The sequence below is a fragment of the Camelus dromedarius genome, chromosome 1, assembly GCF_036321535.1.
Source record: "Camelus dromedarius isolate mCamDro1 chromosome 1, mCamDro1.pat, whole genome shotgun sequence".
In the NCBI taxonomy this organism is placed as follows: Eukaryota; Metazoa; Chordata; class Mammalia; order Artiodactyla; family Camelidae; genus Camelus; species Camelus dromedarius.
In genome coordinates, this window is record NC_087436.1 from 38,855,172 (window position 1) to 38,880,218 (window position 25,047).

General features: G+C 38.7%; 1 protein-coding gene across 4 annotated transcripts in view; it reads left to right on the plus strand.

The window, feature by feature from the left end:
- The window catches only part of PDE5A (phosphodiesterase 5A), a 123,644-nt gene extending 99,390 nt beyond the window's left edge, over positions 1-24,254 (plus strand). For 3 of the 4 annotated variants that reach the window (XM_064477434.1, XM_010985531.3, XM_010985530.3), the window contains exons 15-22: positions 4,598-4,685; positions 7,570-7,670; positions 9,494-9,571; positions 11,429-11,492; positions 15,958-16,032; positions 17,373-17,456; positions 19,645-20,637; positions 22,463-24,254. In XM_064477434.1, coding sequence (XP_064333504.1) covers positions 4,598-4,685; positions 7,570-7,670; positions 9,494-9,571; positions 11,429-11,492; positions 15,958-16,032; positions 17,373-17,456; positions 19,645-19,782 — 628 coding nt within the window. In that variant the 3' untranslated portion in view covers positions 19,783-20,637; positions 22,463-24,254. The remainder of the gene's footprint in view (positions 1-4,597; positions 4,686-7,569; positions 7,671-9,493; positions 9,572-11,428; positions 11,493-15,957; positions 16,033-17,372; positions 17,457-19,644; positions 20,638-22,462) is intronic. The other variant, XM_064477467.1, reaches the window with a different exon arrangement.
- Positions 24,255-25,047: the final 793 nt, after the last annotated feature.

Genomic DNA, 25,047 nt, shown 5'->3' on the forward strand with positions numbered 1-25,047 from the left:
AGTTACTGCTAGCTTTTTGAGAAATTCCTCTCACATTCCAGGAGGCTCAGTCCTGTCTCCCCAAAGCACTGGAGACACACAAGCAACAGCCCATTCCTTGTGGACTTTTATACTATTTGCAGAATGAAGAGAAAGACTATACACATATATGAGCTCAGTGAGTCCTTAGACCAGCACACGGAGCTGTGATGGTTATGGAGCCAACGCTAGTCCAGTGCCTGCCTCCTCCTCTCACCATGTGACCTTGGGCAAGTCATTTCACCTCCCTCCCTTTGTTGCCTTCTCTGTATAGTAGAATAATGACAGCACTGGTCTCACAGGGCTTCTTACAAGGATTAAGAAGTATAAATAGGTGCAAAGTGCTTGGAGCAGTACCTGGCACAGATTACATGCTCTACAGGTTTTAGCTTCTGTCACAGGAGGACACTATTAAGGACAGATAAAAGTTCAAGATCTTGCTCGGTCCCATGGGTGGATTGAGGAGTAGCAAAGAGACTATGCCTAGCGGCACCTCAGAGCTGTGAAACAGAGAGGGAGTGGGAAAAAAACAATCAGCCAGAGTCAAGGAGGTCAAACAACTGGAGTCACAAGGTTAAAGAACCGTCCACTTGAGTATCTATGAATGTGATCACAGACTGATGGAAGACAGTAGTGATGATTTGGAGAGAAATTGTCAAGTTAAGAATCCAATGGGTTGACAAGGGCTACAAGGAATAGTTAAGAGATTTGAACCCAGAGCAACATGTATGGATGAGAAGCCAAATTTCAAGGACAGTTGTTCGATTCAGTGGAAAGGGATACCGTGCTGGGGTGGCAGGACTTGGTTTTCTCACAGAACTTTCATTTTCTGTTGACTTCTAAAGCTCCATGTTTCTGGAACATTGATCTGATTTCTGCACCAGCATCCTGGTGCTGCTCTCAGAGATGAGCCAACAACTGCAGGACAAGAGGAGATGCAGGGAGGGCATGCAAGTCCGTTAATGCTTAGTGACATCAGCGTGGGAATAAAAGTGCAGCTGGAGTGGTTTAATGGGTCCTTCTGACATGACCTCAAATAAAGAGGCAACTTAGCCTTGTATTTGAAAGAGTAAAAAAATAACAGGATATAGAATACACTGGTTTCCATGAACATCTTTGTAAACAGGAAATTTGGGGCATCTGTCACCCTTTCATTGATTCGTAAGTCCATATTTTTAGAATGTAAGGAAAGGAAAACACATAATTTGCATTCATCTATCTCACAAGCCAAGAATTTTCTCTAATGTGAAACAGTCCTTTCTGCATTCTCTAAAAATGTAACGTGCATTTGAAGTTTTAAATGTGTTTGTGTTACATCCGCCTAATTGCATTTCTAGCCCGGCTTCTAACTAGGTCAGTGAGTGGATACTGTGTGCAGAGTGCCATGGGTCACAAGCCAGTGTATGTTCAAGAGGATGTACTTGAATCCCGGCTCTGCCGTTTATATTGGCCGTGAACAAGTGAGATAATCTCTCTGAACTTCTAGTCATCTAAAGAACAAATGCTAAAATGCCAGTTTTAGAGAGGTCTCAGCCTGAGTCACTCTGGAGGCACAGCCTGAGACCAAAGCTGGCATGCAGGCATCTAGCTTACTTGTGCACACGGTCCCAGGGAGCAGAAAGGGAGGCCTGAGAGTGGGGAGCAGAGCAGGGAAAGCAGGAAAAGGATGGGGTATCCAGCTGTCTCCCATCCAGGCAGCTGGTGTTCAATCCCGCCAGGTGCTTCTGAGACATCTTATGAAATGAGACCCAGAACTGTTCCCCAACCGACAGAGACAGAACAGGGAGGGGCAGCTATCCACAGGCTTCCAAACCCACACCAGTCAAAGGTGACCCCATAGGCCTTAACTCTTCCCACTGCAGGCTGGACTAGCATGAGTGTAGAGAGAGCTCCTGTGGGCACCAGCTGGGAGGGCAGAAGTGAGAGGTGTTCCCTGAGGGCCAGGGCAGGGTAACCTTGTGAGGGGCCCCTCGTGCAGTCTGCTACAGCACGCGTGAAGCCAGCCACCGCACCAGTGGCTGGACTGTGAGGTGGGACCGAGGGCTTTGATGCAGTGAGCTGAAGTGTCCTATGTGGGATTATTGTAAAAATTAAGTATAAACCACTTAGTACAGTACCTGTTATATACAGGCTCTCAGTTAATAGTAATTGTTTTCATCAGGGAAAGCAAATCTAACAGACTGTAGAAGTTTACAGTCTAACAGGGTAATAGACTTAAAAACACTTAACACCTGACAGCATAAAACTGTTACGAAGCTAGTACTGTGTCTTTGAATTCCTTATATAAAGGAAAATAACAAGGTACTCTGGAAGCATTTCCTTTTCTCAGTGAAGGGAATGAGGAAAGCTGCAATTGTTATGTTGAAGTTGACTTTAGGGAGATCGTGGATTCTGTGGACGCCAGGCCCTCTGTTATTCCAGGCCATCTCCTGCACCCTCATCTACTCCCATGGCTTGGATTACCAAGCATGCTGATGTGATCCAAATCCATTTCTCCAGCCCAGACCTGAGTGCAGACATTGAGACCCTCTTGGGGATACCTCAGGCACCTTGACATCAATAGAGCCCACACCCCACCGGCCATCTTCATCCCCCATTCCTAATCATCTTCTCCCCATTTTTGTCAATAAATGACAAGGCAGAAACTTAATCTCCTGACTTTCCCCTTCATCTCCCTTCTCCCCACTAGCTCCCAACCTCAGGATTCACTGCCAACTCCTACAGAGAAAAAGTGCAGTGAACACATCTGGGCATGACTGGTAAATTAAGCCTGGAGATGGGGAGAGAGGGAAAGGAGAGACAAATACAGTCCAGACTGAGTACCGTCAATAGTCCAGACTGAAGTCTTCTATTTTATCTCAGTCCCCTTTCCTGATGTGCCTCCCACCCACACCTCCTTCCAGGCTGCAGGCAATCTCTTGATCTCCTAAAGCAAAGTCTTCTGACTGCTGTGATTCACTGAACCTTATGCTCTCCTCTATAGCACGTGTGCATTTGCCTCACCTCTTTGACCATGTTTTAATCACCTTTGTATCCCCGTGGCTGCTCAATAAATATTTGAATCAAATTACAAAAAAATCTACCTCCTAAATGGCTCTCAGATAACTCTGCTTCTCTTTCTTTAGGATTCTACCACTCTATTCCAGGCTCTTACCTAGGTTACTAGAACAGTTTCCCACTAGTCTCCTAACTGAATCCCAGTTGTCTCCATGCATCTACAGTCTTGATTCCAGCAAATTTATCTTTTCTTACAAATCTGCTCATTTTACTCCATCCGTTGTCTTCCCATTGTCCAGTGATAAGCACAGCATCTGACCCACGGAACAACTCACTAAATATGGAAGCAGCGGAGATGACACGCAGGCAGGAGTTAATTTGGGAAAAGTTACAACAGCAGCAAAACATGGCAGTTTCGGGGACCAGCAATGTCAGTGGTGGACTAAACAGCAGTAGATGAGATTACCTGTTCTCTTACCTTTGTTTTCATTTCCCTGTTTTTGTTTTCCCTCAAGTTTCTCTCGCTATACTTATTTCTTTGCTGTGTTACTTCAGTCTTGGGTAGCTTCTCTGTCTTCAGCAAATGAAGTGCAGAGTAAAATAATGGTTCATGTGGTAGCAGAAAGAAATAACAGACCAGCTGTGTGACCCAATGGTTGTATTGTGCTTTACAGTTCATAGACCCCTGTCCCATGAATCCAAGAAACAGACTTGCAGGAACTATAACCTTTTCTGTTTCTTTTAAAGAAGAAACTGTGCTTTCTCTTCACATGTGAAGAAGGGTCATAGGAAATACGAGGTGGAGGACACTACATGTCGTTTAGAACTTGATTTGTGAATGTCTATTACATGCCATGAACTGACTGTAAGATTCCTCCCTCTGGCTTCACTCAGCCAAAAGGTCTCGACTGTTTTCCCCCTGTTCCATTTAGAGAGCTACCAGGATGTCCTGCATGGAAATAACCTGGATCCCACACGGGGAACCTTTTCTGACTCAGCTGTCTCTTTCCTTCCTTCAGAGGGCATTGTGTGCCAACCAGCCCCCTTTTCCTTGTCTCTCTCTTCACTGACACCTCAGCTAATTCCATCTCAGTAAACTCTGTTCTTCGTTACAGACACACAGACATAAGTGTGCTGACCTTCAGCCTTATTTCAGAGGGAAGGCTTGCATAGAAATTTGTTTCAGATTTTAAATTAACTGCAGTTTTGAAATTGAAAAGTATTATTGGTACAGCAATTTCAGAGATTTGTTTTTAATTTGTAAAGTAGTCCTTTGTCCTTATTCCTTCTACTGGTTTAATGAGTATTAAAACCAATGAAATTGTTCATGCTTTGAACTGGCAGTAGTTACATTGGTATTTGAGAACCGCTTGCCTCTCTGTATGTGTTTCCCAGAGATCACCTCACTCTTCTTCACAGAAGGAGAGAAAATTGTTAGCTGGATTAGTTTTGTGAAGTATCCTCCTTTTCACTTAACCAGCAAAAAGAAGAAATTGATAAACTGATGTCCTGGGGAAATTGATCTTTTTTTTTTTTTTTTTTTTTTTACCTTTTTTTCTTTACTCAACAAACTACTTTTCAGAAGTGAACACCCACTGGCTCAGCTCTACTGCCATTCAATCATGGAGCACCATCATTTTGACCAGTGCCTGATGATACTTAATAGTCCTGTAAGTACCTCATTTCTGCTTGTGGAATTTTAAAAGAGAGCTTTATAAATTCAGTTTTATTTTTAAGTTTTGGATTTATTCCCAGCATCATAAATTCTTGAGCATGCTTTATTCCTTTTTGGGTAAGAAAGGCAAAGCCAAAACATCTGAGATCTTCACAGCCTCACTCCTCTAGAAACCAAAACTGTCTATAAACGTTGCCTGATAAGGGAAAATTGGTTACTCACCTCTATTTGGTTATTCCAAATTAGAAACAAACAAAACTGGCATTTTATGGCTTTCAGTTAATTGTTTGTTTGTTTGTTTTTGTAAAATGAAATGGTTTATACTGCTCTCAAAGGTTTGCTTTCACAAGGCAGTATCTTTTCAACTCTTTTTATTGAAACTTCTGACCACTAATAAACATTTTAATGAGGGAATAAAGCTATTCAGCAGTTTAGCTACATGAATATTTATCAATGTAAGAAAGCATATGATATACTATGCTAGACCTACTTATGTTAATGAAAATAAGATTAAAATGATATACCCCAAAATATTCACAATGGCTGGTTTGTTTAGTTAAATTATTAATACTTGTTTGTTTTCTGATTTTGATTTGTTCATTATTCACATTATCCATTGTCTGCATGTATTACTTTTATAATAAGAAAAATCTGAAAGTTGCAACTCCTACATTGAACAAGCACAGTGCATGGTATAGAATTAAAGCAATTTTATCTCCATTTCTTTACACTTGCCCAGTGGGGCTAGTTCTTCCTGAGTCCTAGAAGAAAACTCAGGAGGCCCTTGACCTTTCTGGTCACTCTTTTATAAGTAAAAATCATCTAGTTACTTTAGGTCCCAAAATATAGCACACAGTTCTCAATTTAGAAATGAAAATGTCAAGTCCTGTGTAATAGTCCTGATTCTGGACTTGATTTAACATTTAACTTTCTCTCATCGCCCTGGTTGGCTTCTTTTGTCCCTGCCTATGTTTCTTCTGAGCCCTTCCTCACCCCAGAATTATGGGAGTTGAATTTTGACCTTCAGCGACGAAGGAAAAAGCCCTCTGCCTGGCTCCTGCACGTGCAGCCCTCTCCGTTCTGTTTTAAGAACACGAAAATGGGCACTTGCCCCTGAGGCGTGCTCCCTTGGACTGCTTTAGTCCCGTCTCTTCCTGCAGAGTCCACCATAATAGCAGCCCCACGGTCTCAGTGTCCTAAGTCCATCTGCGTTGTCTCCGGGCCTCCACAAACCAGTGTTTCCACTCAGTTTTTCTGTGCTTCTTAACATCCTCAGAGGCAGCCCCCAGACTTGCCAGCCTGGCCTGTTCAAGTTACCTCCACACGTACCAGTCCTTGATTTGGTCTGTGCTCCGGCTATCGAGTTGCATGGGTTTTGAGTAGTCTCCCCCAACACTGGTTTTCCCATAAAGCATGTTATTTTTAGTGTGTACTTTTTCCGAACTGAGACTTTTCAAGAATGTGTATGTCGAGTTATAGCAGAAACATCTGTACCTTCCTTGGAATTTTTGTTCTCTTTGTGCTTTGGCTCAAACTTTCATTTTAATATCCTATTTAGTTTTAAAGAAAGACAATATGCTAAATTTTTCAAAAAGGATATTTAACAGTATGCCTATCATAGCTACCTCTGTTATTAGATAACCTGTTATGTAATATGTTATTATTTTACATATAAGGAATCATGGTATATATATATGACTGGCCTCACATTATAAGACCCATCTATATATTCTGTCTTTTAAGCACCAGTACACAAGAGTTTACAGTCTGTGCTTTTGGAAAATAAAAATGTAATACCAAAAGACATTTCCACTTTTCCACTTGAAACAGTTTTATCTTAAAAATAAAAGTATTGGAAGGTATTTTTGAATAGTCTTCTGTTTCGCGCAGAACCTAAAGTGATTTCACATTTTAAAATAATGTTTCTGGTATAATCACAGATTCATTAATTAGACACGTGCCACAATTTCAGTGTCTAGTAATCCGTGCTAACCAGTGTTTTGGCCCCAGCGCAGCACACTGAAGCAGTTTCCTTTCTTCAGAACAAATCCTTTGCCTCCAGATCCCATTTCTAAGCCTCCGGGCTTTTTTCTCAGCCCTGAGCTTTAAGAAGTACATCTGAATCAATTTACGGATGTCGTTTTTTAGTATATTCTGAGTACTCGAGGTGTGCTTTACTTAGTTCAAGATTAGAGAGCCACTGTAATTTAAATTACAGGTAAGAAATAAAAAATGGTTACATAGCAAACACTTTAGATAATTTGCACATGGATTAGCTGCCTTTTAAATACTCCTCATAGATGCTTCAACCCTTGCACCCGTAGGCACACCATTGGCTCATGCCCTCTACCTGTCTATTGGCATGTTCCTAAGGAATACAAAGTTTTCTATAGTAAGTGAAAATTATACAAATTTGCACCAAAAGTCTTATTGGATGTCTTACAAAAGCCATAGAGAAATTACTCTTTTAAAAAATCAATATTTTAAACATTTCATCACTCTGTTCTTCACAACTACTATAATACACTTTTTGAGTTTTCGAAGTTTCACATGCTGTCAGATAATAGCAGTTAACCTGCCCAAAGGATGGAGGTACATAGTTCTTAGATTTTAGGCCTGCACTAAGGCCTAAGGAGTAGAAGAGACGGGATAACACATGTACTTAGGCTGATGAATTCTTATAAAGCTGTTTTTTCTTATATGATAAGGCCGTGGGGTGGGAGCATAGAGAGCAAATGTTATTTCATGGTATTTACTTTATATAAGCAGGTGTCCTCCATCATCAGTTCAGAATATTAGGCATGTATTTAAGAGAAAATTTTCAGATTTTGTTCTTCTCTGGGTGGAGTGCTAATGATGGTTCTCCTTTTTTTGTAAAGGGCAATCAGATTCTTGGCGGCCTCTCCATTGAAGAATATAAGACCACGCTGAAAATAATCAAGCAAGCTATTTTAGCTACAGACCTAGCACTATACATTAAGTAAGTTTTAAGAAATATCTTGAGATAAATAAGTCCTGGATGTGTTTGCATTGTTTCCAACTTTAAAAATCTGCACTGGGATATTCTTAAGTTATAAGGACAAATGTCCTGGCAAAGCTGTTTATCAGACTATGGCCAGAAAAGTCTACTCCTTCGCCTTACTTAACACTGGAAATTACAGAATAGAGTTATTTCTGATGTTTATCCACTGCTCTGTCTCTGAAGCTATGTGCAAAGCAAATAACCATCTCAAGGTCATTCCAAGTTGGTTGGCCAATCCAAAGATTATATAGGCCATTTGCTATTCCTCCTTTCCTTCACTCCCCCAATTTCTGACCATTTCACAATTCCTTTATACTGTCATCCAAGCCTATGTGGGCAGGAAAAGGAGCCGGGTGCCAGACAGGTAAATCTTGTTTCTTTTATTGGATTTTGGCAGAGGAGGAGTATTAATTCAGAACTTTAATTAATGAAGTTAATGATTCAGAAATTAAAGTATGCATCAGAGTGGTATTAGTAATATATATGTATTTGCATAATTAAACTGTCTTTCTAAAAACGAGGACAGACTTTGCTGCTTTGGGGCGAACATTCGTTTCCCACGTAGCGATGGAGATCTTTGCTGCATGTGTGGGGGTCAGGGGAGTCAGGCTGTCACATTTACGGGATTTCCCTGGAATGCAGGCCTCTCTCCCTCTGGACAAGGATCCACATTATGGTTTTAGCCACTCTTCTGAGAAGTAAAAACAAATAGAACAGACACACAGAAACACATACCAGATATCCACTATTGTACACCCAAAAGTAACTGCATCTAAAAGAGTCTGTTTCATTGGATTTTTAGAGTACTTTAAAGTTAATTAGGGTAAAAATGTATCTATAGTAAATTTCAGATTATTCAAAATAATTACAGAATAAAGGTTATCAAATTACAAAGAATTTAAAAAATACCTGTAATCACAAAGATTTCTCAGCCTATTCAGGCCACATAGGTCTCTCCTCTGAGCCCTTCTGAAACCTGTTTTCATTTTTGGTATTCAATCGCAGAGTCAGTTTTGTTATGTAAGTTTCTCTCATGTTTGTCTTGTGTCTTTGACTAGATTTGAAACACTGTGAAAAGGTGGGTGGGGAGGGGATAGCCCAGTGGCAGAGTGTCTGCTTAGCATACACGAGGTCCTGGGTTCCATCCCCAGTGCCTCCACTATGAAATAAAATAAATAAACCTAGTTACTACCCCCACAAACAAACAAACAAACTGAAAAGAACTTATGTCTTATAATTTCTCAAGATGCTTAATAATGTTGGGCACACGGAGGTATCCACTATACACTGAATGGATATCAGTTTACACTTGACTCGTCTGTCTTTGCTCAGAAGCACTTCACAGCCTCATCCTGATGCAGAGTGACCATGATGAACACTTCCCTGTGCCCCACAATGTGAATGAGAGCTGTGAAGTTAAACTGAAACCATGCAGACCTTACTATTCCATACACAAAATTCCTTAAATTATTCTCGGCAACAAATATTTAACTCATCTTGCTTCCTTTTCTTAAAATTGTGTTCAAGAATTGAAACTACCATCATTTGTGATGTGTAGTTAAAGACGAGGTGAAATTTAATGTTTCAACCAAAGAATATGGTAGAAGAGAGAAAAGTGAGGTATTAAAATTTTTAAATGATTTTTATATTGGATTCTAAGATGAGAAAAAATCCACTAGAGATCCCCCCCCAAATTTTACTCCATGAGTCTTTGTAGACTAAAGGGATAAAAGAGCTTGGGGGATGCGTCGTATCTACCAAATATGTTCTTTATTTTCAAGGAGGAGAGGAGAATTTTTTGAACTTATAAGAAAAAATCAATTCAATTTGGAAGATCCTCATCAAAAGGAGTTGTTTTTGTAAGTAGGATAATTATTCTTAAAGCTTTGTTACCTAAATACTTTAATTGCAATTATTTCTTACAATGTGATGATCTCAGAGGCTGTCAGAATTCTCAAGAATATTGTACAAAGGGCTGAATATGAGTATTTACTTGAAAAGAAATGCATTTGCAAATTCAAGTGAATAAATCACTCTTTTGTCCTGAAAGGACCTTTAAGATGTGGAGAGTTATCAGCACAAGGCTACAAGGTTCCCCTGTTCATGTTCCCAGTTCTTTGGAATGGAAGACCTGAAAACAGCCTCCCAAAGACCGTGTGAGCGAGAAGGCAGCTGTGATGTGTTTACTTGTTTTGTGTGATGGCCGAGTAGCACTGTCAGAACTTCAAGGTTTCTGCTTTTTCTCACCTGTACCCCATCCCTCCCCAGCAGCTATGGGGACCATCCTCTATTAACTGCTGTCACTGCCTCTGTCATGGCAAGAACTGGATCAATCAAAAAGAACAAAGGGTTAACAATACAGAAAAAGACAGACATAGCAATACTAAGGATGGTGCTCTATTACAACTGTGTAGTCAACATTTCTTTAAATAGACTGATAGTACTTAACATGAGAAGATGCAAATTACAAGGAAACAATATACAAATGCCCAGCTGTCTGTTCTGCATAGTCATGCTTCACTTGAGTCTTAACATGTTTTTCAGAACAGTGCTTAGACATGCTACTGTGATTTGTGGACAGTTTTTCTCAAAAAAGGAGTCTGACCTCGATTCCAAGTCTGTGCTACAGTTTTCACTGCTTCACCCTAACTCTGACCTCTTGCAGAGAAGCGCCCAGTACGTGTGGTGCTCAGCTTCGCCGCTTCCACTCTTCACTTTCCAGACTGAAGTTAAGCTCATATATGTGCATACATAGTCTTCTTTGGGGGAGACAGTTTGTATTGGCAAGTGTTATTGAAACCCTTCATAAAAATGGGTCCAAACAGTGATTTTTAAATATCTCTGGGCACTCATTACTTGTGAAAGAGTTGGTGTAAGAGATAGAATAGCAGCAGAAAACCATTTTCTTTGCGGCCTTGGATGGGTAGTGAGAATGTACTTTCAAGTTGGGTCTCCCTAGAGGGACCAATGATATGGTCCTTAACCTTGAGTGTTTCTAAATGACAGTGTTGGCCTTTTTGCCTCTTACTTCAGATTAAAAGGATTAGATGGCAGGTATTTGGATCTGACATGGGAAAACACTGCACTAAACACAGGACCATTTTCCACAATAGTCACACTACTGAGTTCTAGAGTATCTGGTCACAGACTCAAGTCCAGCTTGGTTTACAGCTCCTCTGATGAGAGAGGGAGTACAGAGCACTATCCTTTCACTTCCCTCTTTTTCTCCAGCAGATACTGTTTAATAATTCAGAGGCTTTTCACACAGGAGTCACTACATGTGTCAAGTGAATTAGGTTCTTGCTCTCACAGGACCTTCATGAGCAGGCTATCTGATATTATCCTTTAATGGTTAATTATTAGTAATCAGTGTGTTTTCACTGCACTGTCACTGAGAATGGAAGACCAAGGTAAACAAATATATATTAGCAGGCAAGTTTTTGCCCAGAGATTAATATTTTCTCTCCTCCTGCCAGTCGAACTAAATGAGGCAGTTTGAGGGCAAATTCCAGTAGTTCACTGGGTAACCAAAACGGTGACATTGTGGTATCACTGTATCAGTCCTGCTTCTATATAAATTGTTTCTTTAGTCTTTATAAACTGCCATTCCTGCAGTTTCGAGGGTTTTAATTTGACTTTTTATTAGTAACTACCTACTGAGGGCTTCATTCACATAAAAGTAAACAGGATTGTTGCCCTTCTTTTTCCCTTAACAGAGCGATGCTGATGACAGCTTGTGACCTTTCTGCAATTACCAAACCCTGGCCTATTCAACAGCGGGTATGTTGCTTGGTGACGACAGAAGTCACAATTAAAAAGTCAAAATAAGAAAAATCTTTACTCTTAAATGTAGCTTTTGATGTATTTGTGGAACTTTTTTTTCCTAAATTTTAGGTAGTATTAAAAACAGATAATTGGACGTAAACAGGTTTTTTTTTTTAGAAGAATCAATAGCACTTAATATTTTTAAGATACGTTAAGAAAGATCATCTATATTAAAATTGCAAAAACCTAGCTGTTGATAAAGTTTCATTCCAGTAATACTACTTCTGGCTCACTTGAGGACTTTTTTTAAACACATGCCTTTAGTAACCTTAAAAATTAGAAGAAGCACTTATTTTTCTTATAGATAGCCTACTAGGCTATACCTCAACTCTAAATGGCATTAACAAGTAGAACACAAACATTTCTGGGGCTTGTAACTAGAGGACATGTTAATAAAGGATGTCAGGAAGGATCTGATCAGGGCCTGTGGGCCAGGAGGCTAGAAATACATCCTCTCTCTAAATAAGTAACTGCCATAACATTTTGCAGAGGCAATAAAGGTCCTAGGCTTAAAAAAGGGATGGGTACACATGCAATGATGTGTATATTGTGTTTTTGGTTTTCAAGACTGCATTTTGAATACTAAAGGTACTACCTGAGATTACTGACAGTTGCTGTTGGTCGTGGCTCTGAGCTGCATAGTCACAGAGCCCAGCAGTGACAGGCTCATCTCATGAAACACACATGCTGAGAAAACCAGATCAGAAATGTGCTCTTTGTGTGCCGAAGCTTGTAAGCCATTAACACTCGAGAAATGTGTTCTTTACAGACCTTCCTGCTCCATAATAAACAGGACTATATGCCCATTTCCAAACAGGAAAGAAGATGGAAAAGGGAAGAATTTGTCTTTTCAATTACCCTTTTCTTTCTTTAGAAGTAAACCCTGAAAATGTACAACAATGAAGTTGGGGTCCAGACATAAAAAGCAACACTGTTAAGCCTCTATAATTTAAACAGTTTGGTATTGGTGTCAGACTAGTGGAACAGAATAGAGCATTGAGAATTGCACAGAACATTGAATATATAATAAAGATAGCATTTCAAATAACTGGGGGAAAGACAGACTACTTACTAAATAATGTTAGGATGATTTTCCCATCTTCATAGCCAGATGGCAAAAGACAAAATTGGATCTATTCTGCATACCTAAATTCCAAATGGGGCATAGAGTTCAGTGTAGAAAATTAAGCCAAACAAGTACTCAATAAAAACATTTGTGGATTCTTTTACAGCCAAGGAGTGAGAAAACTTTCCTAACCGTGGCTCAACATGCAGAAATAATAAAAGATTGACAAATTTGGTTACATGAAAATGAAAAAATAAAACTTCTTGCTCGGCAAAGACACTATAGCAAAGAAAGACAATGAGGAACTGGTAAAAATACATGCAATTTTTATCTGATAGGTAGTTAATATCCCTAATATTAAGGAACTTCTAAAAAATAGAGAAAAAAAAGCCAACAACCCTACTGAAAAATGGGCCAAAGATTTGAAAAAGTTGATAGAAAAAGAAATGCAAATAAATGACTCCTACTCATTTGAAAAGGTTCTCAGAACCTCAGTCATAAAGATGCAAATTAAAACTACACGGACACAAAAGAACTTGTACAGGCTCTCTTAACAGTTTTTTCCTAATAGTTGGAAATTAGAAGTTATCCAGACTTCTTTCAGCAGGAGAATGGTTAACATATTGTATGTAGTACTGTTCCTTCACACAGAGGAACACTGCTCAACAATAAAAAGAAACTGACCACTGATAACAGGTAGCTACATGGATGGGTCTCATCAACACTATACTGAGCAAAGAAGCTAGACACAAAGGGATACTTACTGTGATGTCATTTATGTGGCATTCTAGAGTAGGCAAAACTAATTGACAGTTGAAGAAATTAGAACAGTAGTTGGGTGGGGAGGGAGGAAGGGTGGTGCAGGGAATCACTGGGAAGGGGCTTGAGGGCACCTTCTTGGGTGACAGAAATATTCTGTTTTTTGGGTGGGTGCATGTTACATAGTTATATGCATTTGTCAATACACTGACGTGTATATCTGTAGTCTGTGAAATTCCCAGTACGTAATTCGACTTCATTTTTTTAAAAAAAGCACTGAGATACTATTTCTCAACTGTCCAACTGGCAAACATCCAAACGTTTTACATCATAATCTGTTGGGAAGTTGTGAGAAAATAAGGAATACAAAATACTTTAGCCCTTTGGAAGTATATGAATACACCTATTCATTTACCATTACTTCCAGGAATCTCATCCGAAAAATATACTGGCAAGAATATAAAAAAGACATTTACAAAAGGTTATTCATTTTAGTGCTGGTTGTAATAGCAAAGACTGGAAATAACCCAAATGTTCATTAATAGGGTACTGATTGAATAAATTGTAGTACATTTACATGATGAATTCTTTGCAACAGTAAAAAGAAATGAGCACTATCTGTATACTACTATGGAGTATATAAAGATACATTTTTAAGTAAAAAAAAGGCAGAGAAAAATGGGTATGGTATGCCACCATTTATCTGAGAAGGGGGTAAAGTATATGTACATATTTCCTTTTTTTAAAAAAAAAAAAACATAAGGAATTACTACAGAAGAGTTAATGATTTTCCGCAGGGAAGAAGGGAATAAGATTGAGGGAACAGAGACATATAAGCTGGAGTTGCTTGCATGTACTTGTTTTGTAGACATTATTTAGGAACTATGTAAATTGTTTTCATAATTACAAAATTTGAATTTTTTTTAAAAAAAATCACTAAATCTTGAAAATGAAATGAAACAAACCTGATTTTGGTTGCAAAACCACACTAAGAGGGACTGGTTTTGTCCAAGTGACATTAAAATAGTAATTTGACCATGTAACGCTAGTGGGATGGACACCAAGAACAAAAAGAACTACCAAAAAAAAAAGCCTTAAAACTGTCCTTCAGTAATCATATTAGTGGTAATTTTACGTAGATATCCAGCCACCGTTGTGGGTGATGTGGGATAACAGCAAAGGAGAAACTACATTGGTATTGTTGAGAAGTAGGATTTTTTCAGTGTGAGTGGAAAGATAAAGACTCGCTAGAGTAAAAAAAAAAAAAAAATGGTGGATAAGGGTTTGTGGAAATCCTGCAGTGCTGAATTTGAATAGGAAATACTGTATGAACTTACGTTGTGTCTTAGCTCCGTCCATTGAAAGGGCTTAAAAATGACGATCACCCTGGTAGTAAGAAATGAAACTAGTGCCCAGACTGAGGTTTCTAAATACCTTGGTTAAAGGAAGGAGGCCTACATGAAGAAATGGCTGATTGCAGTTCCAAATCAGGATATGTACAAGATGAGCCTAGAACATCGTGTTACAGCAGAAAGACTATCAAAGACTGATAAAGCTGTGTCGGGAGAACAAAGAAGCCACCTTTAAGCTTTCTCAACTGGCCAAAATGGAACAGTGAGCATCAGTAAGGATTTAAATGCATTAAGTATGTTTAAATCCAAGAGTTCAAGATAATAATAAAAATAATAAAGCACAACCTTCCAGAGTTATCTTTTGTGGATGCTTGAGAACCAAGTTTTTTTAATGGTAATTAAAGTGGAGAAAATCAAGTATTTCTCCTATTTTATTTATACAAATTGAACTTTAGGGTAACTAAATAATTGATGTGGGGAATTTTATTGTATTTCAGCTACAAAGGAAGAAGGAATGTTTGCTTTGCATTGCCCATCACCTTTTTGCAGCCCCTCAATGAATGAATCTAGGCAAAGATCATGAAGGGGCCGAGAGGGGCAACCAGGCATTCTGTAGCCTTGATAGAAGTACACAGCGTTGCCTAGGAAATAGTCATGGCCAAAAAAACTTCAAATCTCAATCTAATCAAGTGTCTAGCTCTCTTTACTGGTGTATGGAAATAACAGGGTCCAGAGAGACATTAAATTTCATCACGGGAAAGCCATCAGCAAAATCCAGTGGGAAACTGCAGGATAAACCACTCAGTTACTCAACAACAACCAAAATTAGAAGAGGGGGAACTGGTAGATTAAAACAAACTTAAAAGACATATCAGTTAGTCTCAGTATGTGGACCCATTTGATACTGTGTTTTTCAAAGCACCTGCTATAACAGGCGCTTGACAAGTATCTCGTTGATTATGCATACACAGGGGTACGCGGTACTTTCCCCACTAACTGCTCAAGTTGAAATCACATGTTGCTTTTTTCTATGTAGTTACAGATTACCAGCTCTAGCCTTTGTGATTAGGTACACACTAAAACAAATGAAATATAATTTGTTACTTATTACTGTTTTATTCTAATTTTACTGATGTGGTTGAAAGCTACAGATTTGATAGATTTTATTATCCTTATTCAAAGTCTCTGTTTTACAGGGTGATATGCTTTTAAGTACCAAAACTTAGTCTGTTATTGATTTCAGATAGCAGAACTTGTTGCGACTGAATTTTTTGACCAAGGAGACAGAGAGAGAAAAGAACTCAACATAGAGCCCACTGTAAGTATGAGACCTTGTTGGCAGGTATTACTCATATATATTTTCTACTGTAGACTTCTTTTCATGTTTCTGTGAGATCTTAGGAAAGCAGTTTCTCATCATTTTTAAAACCTTTTTTCTTACTGGAAGAATTATACATGTTTGTTGTAGAAAACAAGCAAATAACAGAGAACAAAAAAGGACTCTGAGGCATCATGTCATACCTACTTTTGTAATTTGCTTTTCCCATTTAAATGTCTTTCTAACAGATGCCTTCTTATGTATCATTTATAATGGGTACATGAAATAGATGTAACCATAATTTACTGTTAGGTATAATGTTTACTGAGTTCACCGTTACAAACAGCACTTGATAAACATCTATGTTGCTAAATGTTTGTGTGCCATTTTTCAGGATATTGTTAGGATAATTTCCCAGAATTGCTGTTCTGGGGTGCACAGATTTTAAAGAAATTTGATACATACTGCCTTTTTGCATAGAGTAGGGAATGTCAGATACCAGAAGAATATTCTTCTCAGACCATTGGAGAAGTTTTTCCTGGAAATGAAGCATAGGGTCTTTTCCTTCTTTTTTTTTTTTTCAATTCAGATGGACATTTATTGAGCCCATATGAAATGGGACATGGTTACGAGCTGCCCCTCCCCTGTGTACCATTCCCTCCACGCTGCTCTTCATCCTCAGCTGGGGATGTCCTGTCTCATTAGCCTTCTGCAATTATTTAGTCTCCTGTGATGTAGTAGTAGCTTCTTGAGGAGCTCAGAATCTTCTCAGAAAATGACGGGTAGCAGAGTGATGGTCACAGGTAATGGAAAACTTGTTTCATTTTAAACAAGCACTGAGACAGACTCTTTGCCTCCTGTGGAGATGCTGAGCTCATCTGGTGCACCAGTCAGGAGCTCCTGAGAATAAGCAGCAGTGACACCTGCGTAATCTTCACTCAAAACGCTCTGCGTGTGAATTGAGTTGTAATTAAGTGTGGCCTCAGTGGCTTCTTCCACAAGCTGAAGAGTGTTTGATTCCACATCATTAGACAATGTGAAAGCATGTGTGTTCTCCAAATACACGTCAGCAACGGACTCTAGGTCAGCAGTTGACTCTAGGTCAGCGATCAGTTCAGGGGCTCGTATGGGAAAGTCACAGCCGGCAAACAAGGGAGAGAGGGCCAGGGCCTTCCTGAGCATGGTGTGGTGTGAGGTGCAGGAGGCTCAAGAAGGCAAGGAGGCAGGTAGGCAGGTATCCGGCCTCCCTCAGCTCACCTAGCAATGCAGCTTTTTAGAGCCAACTTGCATTGTGTTCTTTATGTAAATGCGGATCCATGTGTCTGTTTCTGTGTTTTCAGGATCTAATGAACAGGGAGAAGAAAAACAAAATCCCAAGTATGCAAGTTGGATTCATAGATGCCATCTGCTTGCAACTCTATGAGGTATTTATTATGAAAACTACTAGACTTACTAAACTTTGACCATGTTATGAATTAAAACCTAAAATAAATTGAAGCAATTAACACCAGGAGATTATTTGCTTCTTAATCAAGAAACTGGAAGTAAAATTATCAGAATGATTTCTTTTGCCAAGGAATATGCTGTTTGTATTGACCAAGGAATATATTTTATATCTACTGTTTCTCAAAAACTTTAATGTATGTTGTATAACAACTGAGTGGTGCCTACTGTGTGGTAAATAAGCTCCAGCAAACTGATGCAGGAAATGCTAAGAAAACTCATGTCCCTCAAGGAGGTATAGTGTGCATATTCCGTGTTAGCATATTCTAAGTCTAAATAAGGAAAAAGAATTATGTAACTTTTTCTTATGTCATAGTGTGGCTTTACTATTGTTAAGAACATTTTTATAAGGATTAAAAGAAGGTGGAAGAATATTGCAGGTTCCCATTTCCATAGACCTGTTGGCTTGGGGTTGTTGTTGTTATTATTATTATTATTATTATTATTATTATTATTATTATTATTATTATTATTATTTGGGGGTTTTGGTAAAGATACTCTCCCTAAAACATCTAGTTTACTAGCTTAGATGTTTATGCCCCCAATACAGAAAGTAGATGCTGTCCTGGTCTTTAAAAGTTTAAACAGGACACTCTTAAGCTTTACTTATTTGGGAAAAAAACATCTATCATGGAGTTATCACAGACTGTCAAGACCAGAAGAAACCCTAGAAATCTTCTAACCCAGACATCTCACAGATCAGTCACTGGCTCTGCGACGTCCCTCTCCCAGGGAGAGGGAATGTCTGTCCCAGCCAAACAGGCAGGTAGTGGGAGAACTGCACTCAGAGACCAGTTCTTATGTGGATCTGGGGTTTTAGTCATCAAATGAATTTAATAAAGAAGCTGTGGCTGATGAGGGAAAAAAGAGGAGGAAAGGACGGGAAAGACAGCGGAAGAAAAAGGACAAAAGAACATCCGGTGTAGGTGTTATGCCTCTGCACCGCTGTCTCCTACCTTTCTCGGCGACCTGCTTTTCACTCCTGTGCAGAAGTGTGTTCAGAGGAGTGTCCCCAACACCCTTGGATCGCTCCTTCTTTCCAAAGCAGGTACTTTCCTTATGGTTTGGCCTAAGAGTTCCTTGGTTGCAGATACTAATGTCTCTCTTGATTTTTCTCCCCCCTATTCCTGTAAATATAGTCAAAATAACAATCAGATCACCCATTATAGCTTTCATCTTTCTACATTTCATATTTGTGCCAGGATTCATCTTCTTTGAATCTGCTGTTAAATTCTATGGATATAAATATGCATTTTTACTATTATTACAGAAGTCATTTGTTAGAGAAAAATTATAGATATGCATGTTACTTTTATTACAGAAGTAATATGTTGTAGAGAAAAATTAGAATACAGAGAAGCAAAAAGAAAATCACTTAAAATTCCACTTAACCACTGTTACCTCATTTTTGTGTATATACTGTATTTTTAGATGTTTTTCGTTTAAAAAAATTGCTTTGCAATCCATATTATACTGTATGTCTTTCTGTTTCAAATGTGTTTCTATGACATTTTTAACGGTTGCAAAATGTAACACAATATTCCTAACCCTGTTGTTGGGTATTTAAGTCACTTCCAATGTTTGTCTATTACAAAGAAATTTGCAGTGAGCATTCTTGTAGCTAAATATTTAAGGCACTACAGTTGGTAAATAATAATGCCACATACAGTTATAAATTAATCTTTATTATTATAATCTTGGATAAAAATCTACTTAAGTACATTGTATAAAATCATTTTATAGAAAAACACAAAAACTAAGCAGCTCTCAATGCAGTCACCACTCAGGGAGAGCCATCTGTACTACATAAAAGCAAAATGGATTATTTTCCTGCAAAGCGGATTCTGCACAGATCTGTCTCCCAGCTCAGCAGTGTCATTTTGGAATGTGTGCATTTGCTCTCTCTGTCTCAGCATGTATGCTTTGTCTATATAGTTTAAGAGAAATCACTCATAAGTGATCTGTGTGTATGTTCACACAGGTTGTGAAAACCCCAGCAGTGGTCTGCTCATGAAGTAAGGGTGCGACATGGCCCACTGGGACAGGCCTGCGGAGAGGGCTCATTCCTGGCTGCCTTCTGAGTCATTGACTTTCTTTTTCTTTCTTTAGGCCCTGACCCATGTGTCAGAGGACTGTTTCCCTTTGTTGGATGGCTGCAGAAAGAACAGGCAAAAATGGCAGGCTCTTGCAGAACAGCAGGAGAAGACGCTGATTAATGGGGAAAGCAGCCAGGCCAAGCGGAACTGAGTGGCCTGTTCACACAGAGTTGAAGTTTACAGACGGTGTATTCTGCAGTATGCCTAGTTTTGCTATACACTGTACTGTATTTGGTGTATACTCTGCCACTGCTGTATTTTTATTTTTGCACAACTTTTGACAGCATAGCATGAAATGTTTTTAGAGGACTCTTGCATATTTTCTGTATATTTGTTTTATGCCACTGAACTGAGATTATCAGTGACACCCACTCTTAGCACTTGGGTAACAGCACTATTTGTGATATTTTGTGTACTGCAAAGTACAAGCTGCATTCTTGCACTGAGATGGTTTTTGTTTGTTTGTTTTGCTTGGGGACTTTAAATAATTGGTTTTGTGTTTTCTGAATTACCAGTCTTTCAAGAATGTTTGGAATTTTTTCTTTCTCAAAAATAGGCTAGGAGCAAACTGAATATATTCTGTGACATTTAAAACCTTCACAGGATAGAGAAAAACATTGGCTGAGTGGATTTTAAGGGGAATGGGGTATATTTGTCGACAGTGTTTTACTTTAACAAAAAAAAAAAAATTGAAACTCTGAAACAAATGGAAGGTACTGGAAGGCAATATTGTAAAGAAAAGCTAAAATTTAATTAATCTGCTTTTTTTTTGTTAGAGAACAGGTGGGAGAGAAATTTCTCATTTCAGTGCAGTACATCTATCCAAAGGCTACCCATAAAGTTGCTTCAGTCTACCCTATCTGATGGAAAGCAGGGAAGACCGTGGGAGAAGACCCAGCACTGATTTTTCTACTTTACTGAGGGACGAGTGTGATCCAGAGATGGAACGGCCAAGGCTGTCTGGCAGTGAAGTAAACGTTCTGCTGGAGGACACTTCTGAGAGTCAGTGAGTGTTTTGAACACTGAATTTCCTTTTAAAATAACTTCCTTATGTTCACCTTATAAGCCATACTTTGTACGTTAACATCTTAAAACTCAAGAGAAAAGCAAGAAAAAGTGATCGTGGGAGCACTGGCTTGCAGCGAAATATGACTATGTAGGATAACAGGGTACAGAATGAATCTCTTTTTTTCTCTCTCTGTTAAATGGAGTATAGAGAAAAGTTTTAATTGTATAAACAGCAAAGGGCTATCCTTGATATTGGGGTCAAAAATTAAACTGAGGGAGCAATATGGTAAGAAATCTTAAGCCTGAGAAAAGCTTAGCAGGATTGAGTTTGTGATTGAGAAACTGCCATATTTTGGTTTACAGGACTAGTCAACCCAGAATCACAGAAGTTTGGGTAAACACCCTAAACACTGGTCCTGAGCTTGTAGTTAGTTGGTGGTGCCTACTTCTCTTAGCTTATTTTAGTACATTTAGAAAATGTTAACATTTTCTCAGAACTTGAGCCCATGTAAGTGTATTGCCATTGTACATGTGTGCCCCTAAAAGCACTTTTCTTCCATACTGGACAAGTGGATAATGAATTGAGCACCTGGTTCAGGAAAAGCAAATCTGCTCCAAATATGCGGTACTGTTTGGACTCGGGGAAGAGTAGGAAGAGAGGTATTTATTTGGTCTGTTAAACCCTTTCCCTACCATCTAAAAAAGTTTCTAAGTCTCTATCACTAGTTTGGATAGAAAATCTCTTAGGGATATGGTAATACAGTATCTTGAAGACTTTTCACTAAAACGTTATTTTCCGTTCATATCCTTTTTTCCCCCTAAACTGCCTAAAATTCAACATATTCATTAAGTTTTTAAAATTATGTGCGTGTGTATGTATCTTGACATAAAGTGGCTTTATTCTTGCCGTTCAGGTTAAAAAAAAAAAAGCAAAGCAAATTGTATTGCCATTACTTTGTAGTGGTAAAGGCTAGCCTAGAAGGTTCTCAACTGTTTAATGTTACATGTATTATTATTGTTGTTGTAACACTTGCATTTTTAGGATGTTATTCTGTTTTTATTTTCTGTCATACACATGAGATCTGTAAGGTTGCCTCTTGGTGGCACTGGTGTGTAATCTACACAGGTTGTCGCTAAAATAATGTATCTACGTATTGGTATACACCTACGCATGCAGACATAATTCCCTAGTGTAGAAAAATTGTTTTAAGAATAGCAGTCTTTAATAACCTATCTTTTTGTCATACACATTGTGATTTAGCCGTTATGCTAAAATCTGTAGTCAAATACTTTAGTAGTTTGTCTACAGCCCTCTAATATATGTCACTGAGATTTTTTAAAGACATAGTAGACTATGTCTGGAGGATTTGTATGTGTGTCATTTTAATAATCAAGAAGATATATTTAGGTTAGAAATTGTTTGGTTTACCTTTAGATAATGGTTTATTTTACTTTACTAGTTTAGAAATTGAAAGAGGTTAGGCCATGCCATGCCATGCCTATTTTATTTTATTTTGGGATATTTTAGATCATACAGAAGAAGAGTGCTTTTTTAGAACTGGTTAGTCGGTTCAAATAATTTTTAATTTTTAGGAAAATCATTCCATACATGGGTATATATCTGGTACCTGGGCACAAACTTTGTTCTTATGTGAATATTTCCTTTCCAGTATCTTTTCAAGTTGTTAAAATATATACATGTAGTCTTCCCTCACCCTGCTGTGTATTACCTGTAACTAGCAAGAAGCTGTTCTTTTTCTAGATTAGTTTGTTTGGTTTTGTTATAGCTGAATAACATGATACCATTTCATTTCAATTTTCAGCCCCCAAAGTCCCCACTATTTTACTAAGTTGTAAGAAGACGTCTATAAAATTCCTGGCCCTATACTTCCCATAGGATTGCGTGTTGCCGGTCACTATCCTGTGGGAACTTCTGTAAATCTCTTAACTTCTGTGGGCGTGAACAAGTTGCGCTATTAAAGGAGTTATGTTCAGGCTAAGCCTTGTCTCCAAGGAGGATGTCACAGAAGGTAGCTACTGTGTAAGCCCAAACGGGCCCTGGAGGCCACTGTCAGAAATGGGCTTTCAGGCCACAGAGCACACCATCTAATCCCATGCGTCATTTCCTACGCTGCGTTTCCAAGACTGAAAAAAGACAGTACATTTATTTGGCTTCTCATGCCGATCACTAGCGAGTGTGAGATTTAGAGCTCTTTGAGCGCTTCACCTCAAGGTACAAACGCTGGACGACAATGTTGTCACCACTGATCTCTTTACTACGAAAAATAGTTTCCTTCAATAGAAGTAATGGAGATAAGAAAGTGTATGAAAATATACTGGAAATATTGGATTGTGGGAGGAAACCCATCACAGATATATTCTTGCCTAGCAGTAAAGTGCCTTTATTTTCAGCATAGAGCACAAATGTTAGACCTACTCCAATTTGATTTTCGATTTTCCTGTGTTTTTCACCAGATTGTATTCCTAAAACTTTATGGGCCATCACAAGCAATGCTGTTTTGTTTCATTTAGTTTTTTGTTTTGTTTCACAAGATTGATTTAAGTTGAGAGAGGCGAAAGTGTAACTGCTCTCCTCTCCGGGGAGCAACTGTAGCTAAAATGAAGTGATTTAACATAACTGTTCAGTATCAGACATGGCTCAATCCACCTATTATTGAGTTCCTGCCACATGTCAGGCACTGTGCTCCACATGCGGAGACAGAGCAGTGACCTTGCCGAGCTCACAGTCTTTGCAGGGATTGTTGGATAAGAGACCAGCTTCTGATCCTGCAGATTTAACGTGAAAACATAGGGTACATCTGTCACTTCTGTTTTCATCTATAACATATGTATTACACAGTTTTCCAAGGACTTTCTTTACCTGGAACTTACTAAGAATCGTCAGTGAACATCCTGTCTTCTTGCAAGTATGAATCACTTAGCCTGCTGCTAGCTTAAAGAACACCTCATATAAGTAAGGAGTCATATATTCCACTACATAGATTATTTTTCCATATGCTAGCCAGGTAGAGATTACTCAGAGTTCTCCTGGACTGGTAAATTGTGCACAGTTTTGGACCCCTTCTGCTCCACCACAGGGAGCGAGGAAGAAAGTATTAAAGCTCACTTTGCCCTTCCATAAGCTTCTCAAAAGCCTGTGTAAACATGTCTTAATAAATGTTGAAAACCATGTATATAGTTGAAAATATAAATTTCTATTACAGTTTAAGAAAAGAAAACCTTAAGAATCTTCACTAGCCACTGTTAATATCTATTTGTATTCTTATACCTTTTCAATACATTTGAACAAATATATAGTTTCTGGCACTATTTTTGTACTAGGATAAAGGAGTTAACTATGTATATTATGTTTAGCTCTTAAGTCATTTTAAATAATTGTGAATGTTGATTTCCTGTCTTTCCTTCTCCCCCACCACGAGAACTGTTTCAGATGACTCTTCTGTGACAAAATCACTTTAAAGGTACACTTACCCACCTGTGATCCCTATAATGCCAAGCGATGGTCAGGGTGGTTTTCCATTGTGCAGACTCTTCACTTGTCAGTTGTTTCCTCATTTTGCCGTGCTTTGTAAAAATAAAAAGAATGAACAAGCAGGTGGAGTGTTGTGTGATTATTATGGGACTTTGCATTTTAGGTGGGGAGAATGGGCCCAATAGTTTGAGAGACTTTAATCAAGCTAATCTTTGGTCCCACAAGCTGGAAAAAAAAATGTGGTTTAATGAACTCCCTTCCTTAGCCTAGACACTTCTCAGTAATACTATTTTTATTAATATCCTTTGCTACTGGTTTGGGGGCAACATTCTCCATACACCCCACCACTTCCAAGTCCCTAACAGCTCTATGGAGGGTGGTTATTACCATCCTCATGTTGCATGAGGAGCTAAGGCTTAAGAATTAAATACCTGCCAAATGGCATGGAGCTGGATTCCAGCCCAGATCTGTCTAGTTTCAAAGCAGGTTATTTATTCTACTTAGCCCCCTTTTTGAATTTTAATTGTAAGAAGTCCCAAGTCCATTCTTGGTGGATCAACTGGTCTACCTAAAAGCACTGGAGACAAGATTTCCCACACCCAGCAGATTTGGTTTTGAGATTTTAAAGTTAACATTCCTTTAGTTCATCTGGTAATAGCTAATGCCATGCTTTCAGAATCCCAGGTACCACTGTGCTTCAGTGCTGCTAGTCTAGAGGCGTGGAGGTATAATTCACTGCAGGATTAATGATTCATTTTGTAGTTCTGCCACTGGGCAAGCCCCCTTCGTGTGGAGCTACATCTAGGCTATGCCGAGTTCACAAAGCTAAAGGCAAAAATAAAATGAAAGCTCACATAAACAATATTTTAGACTTTCTGACCACTAGAGAGCGCCACAGTTTCAGTTGTAGTTAAA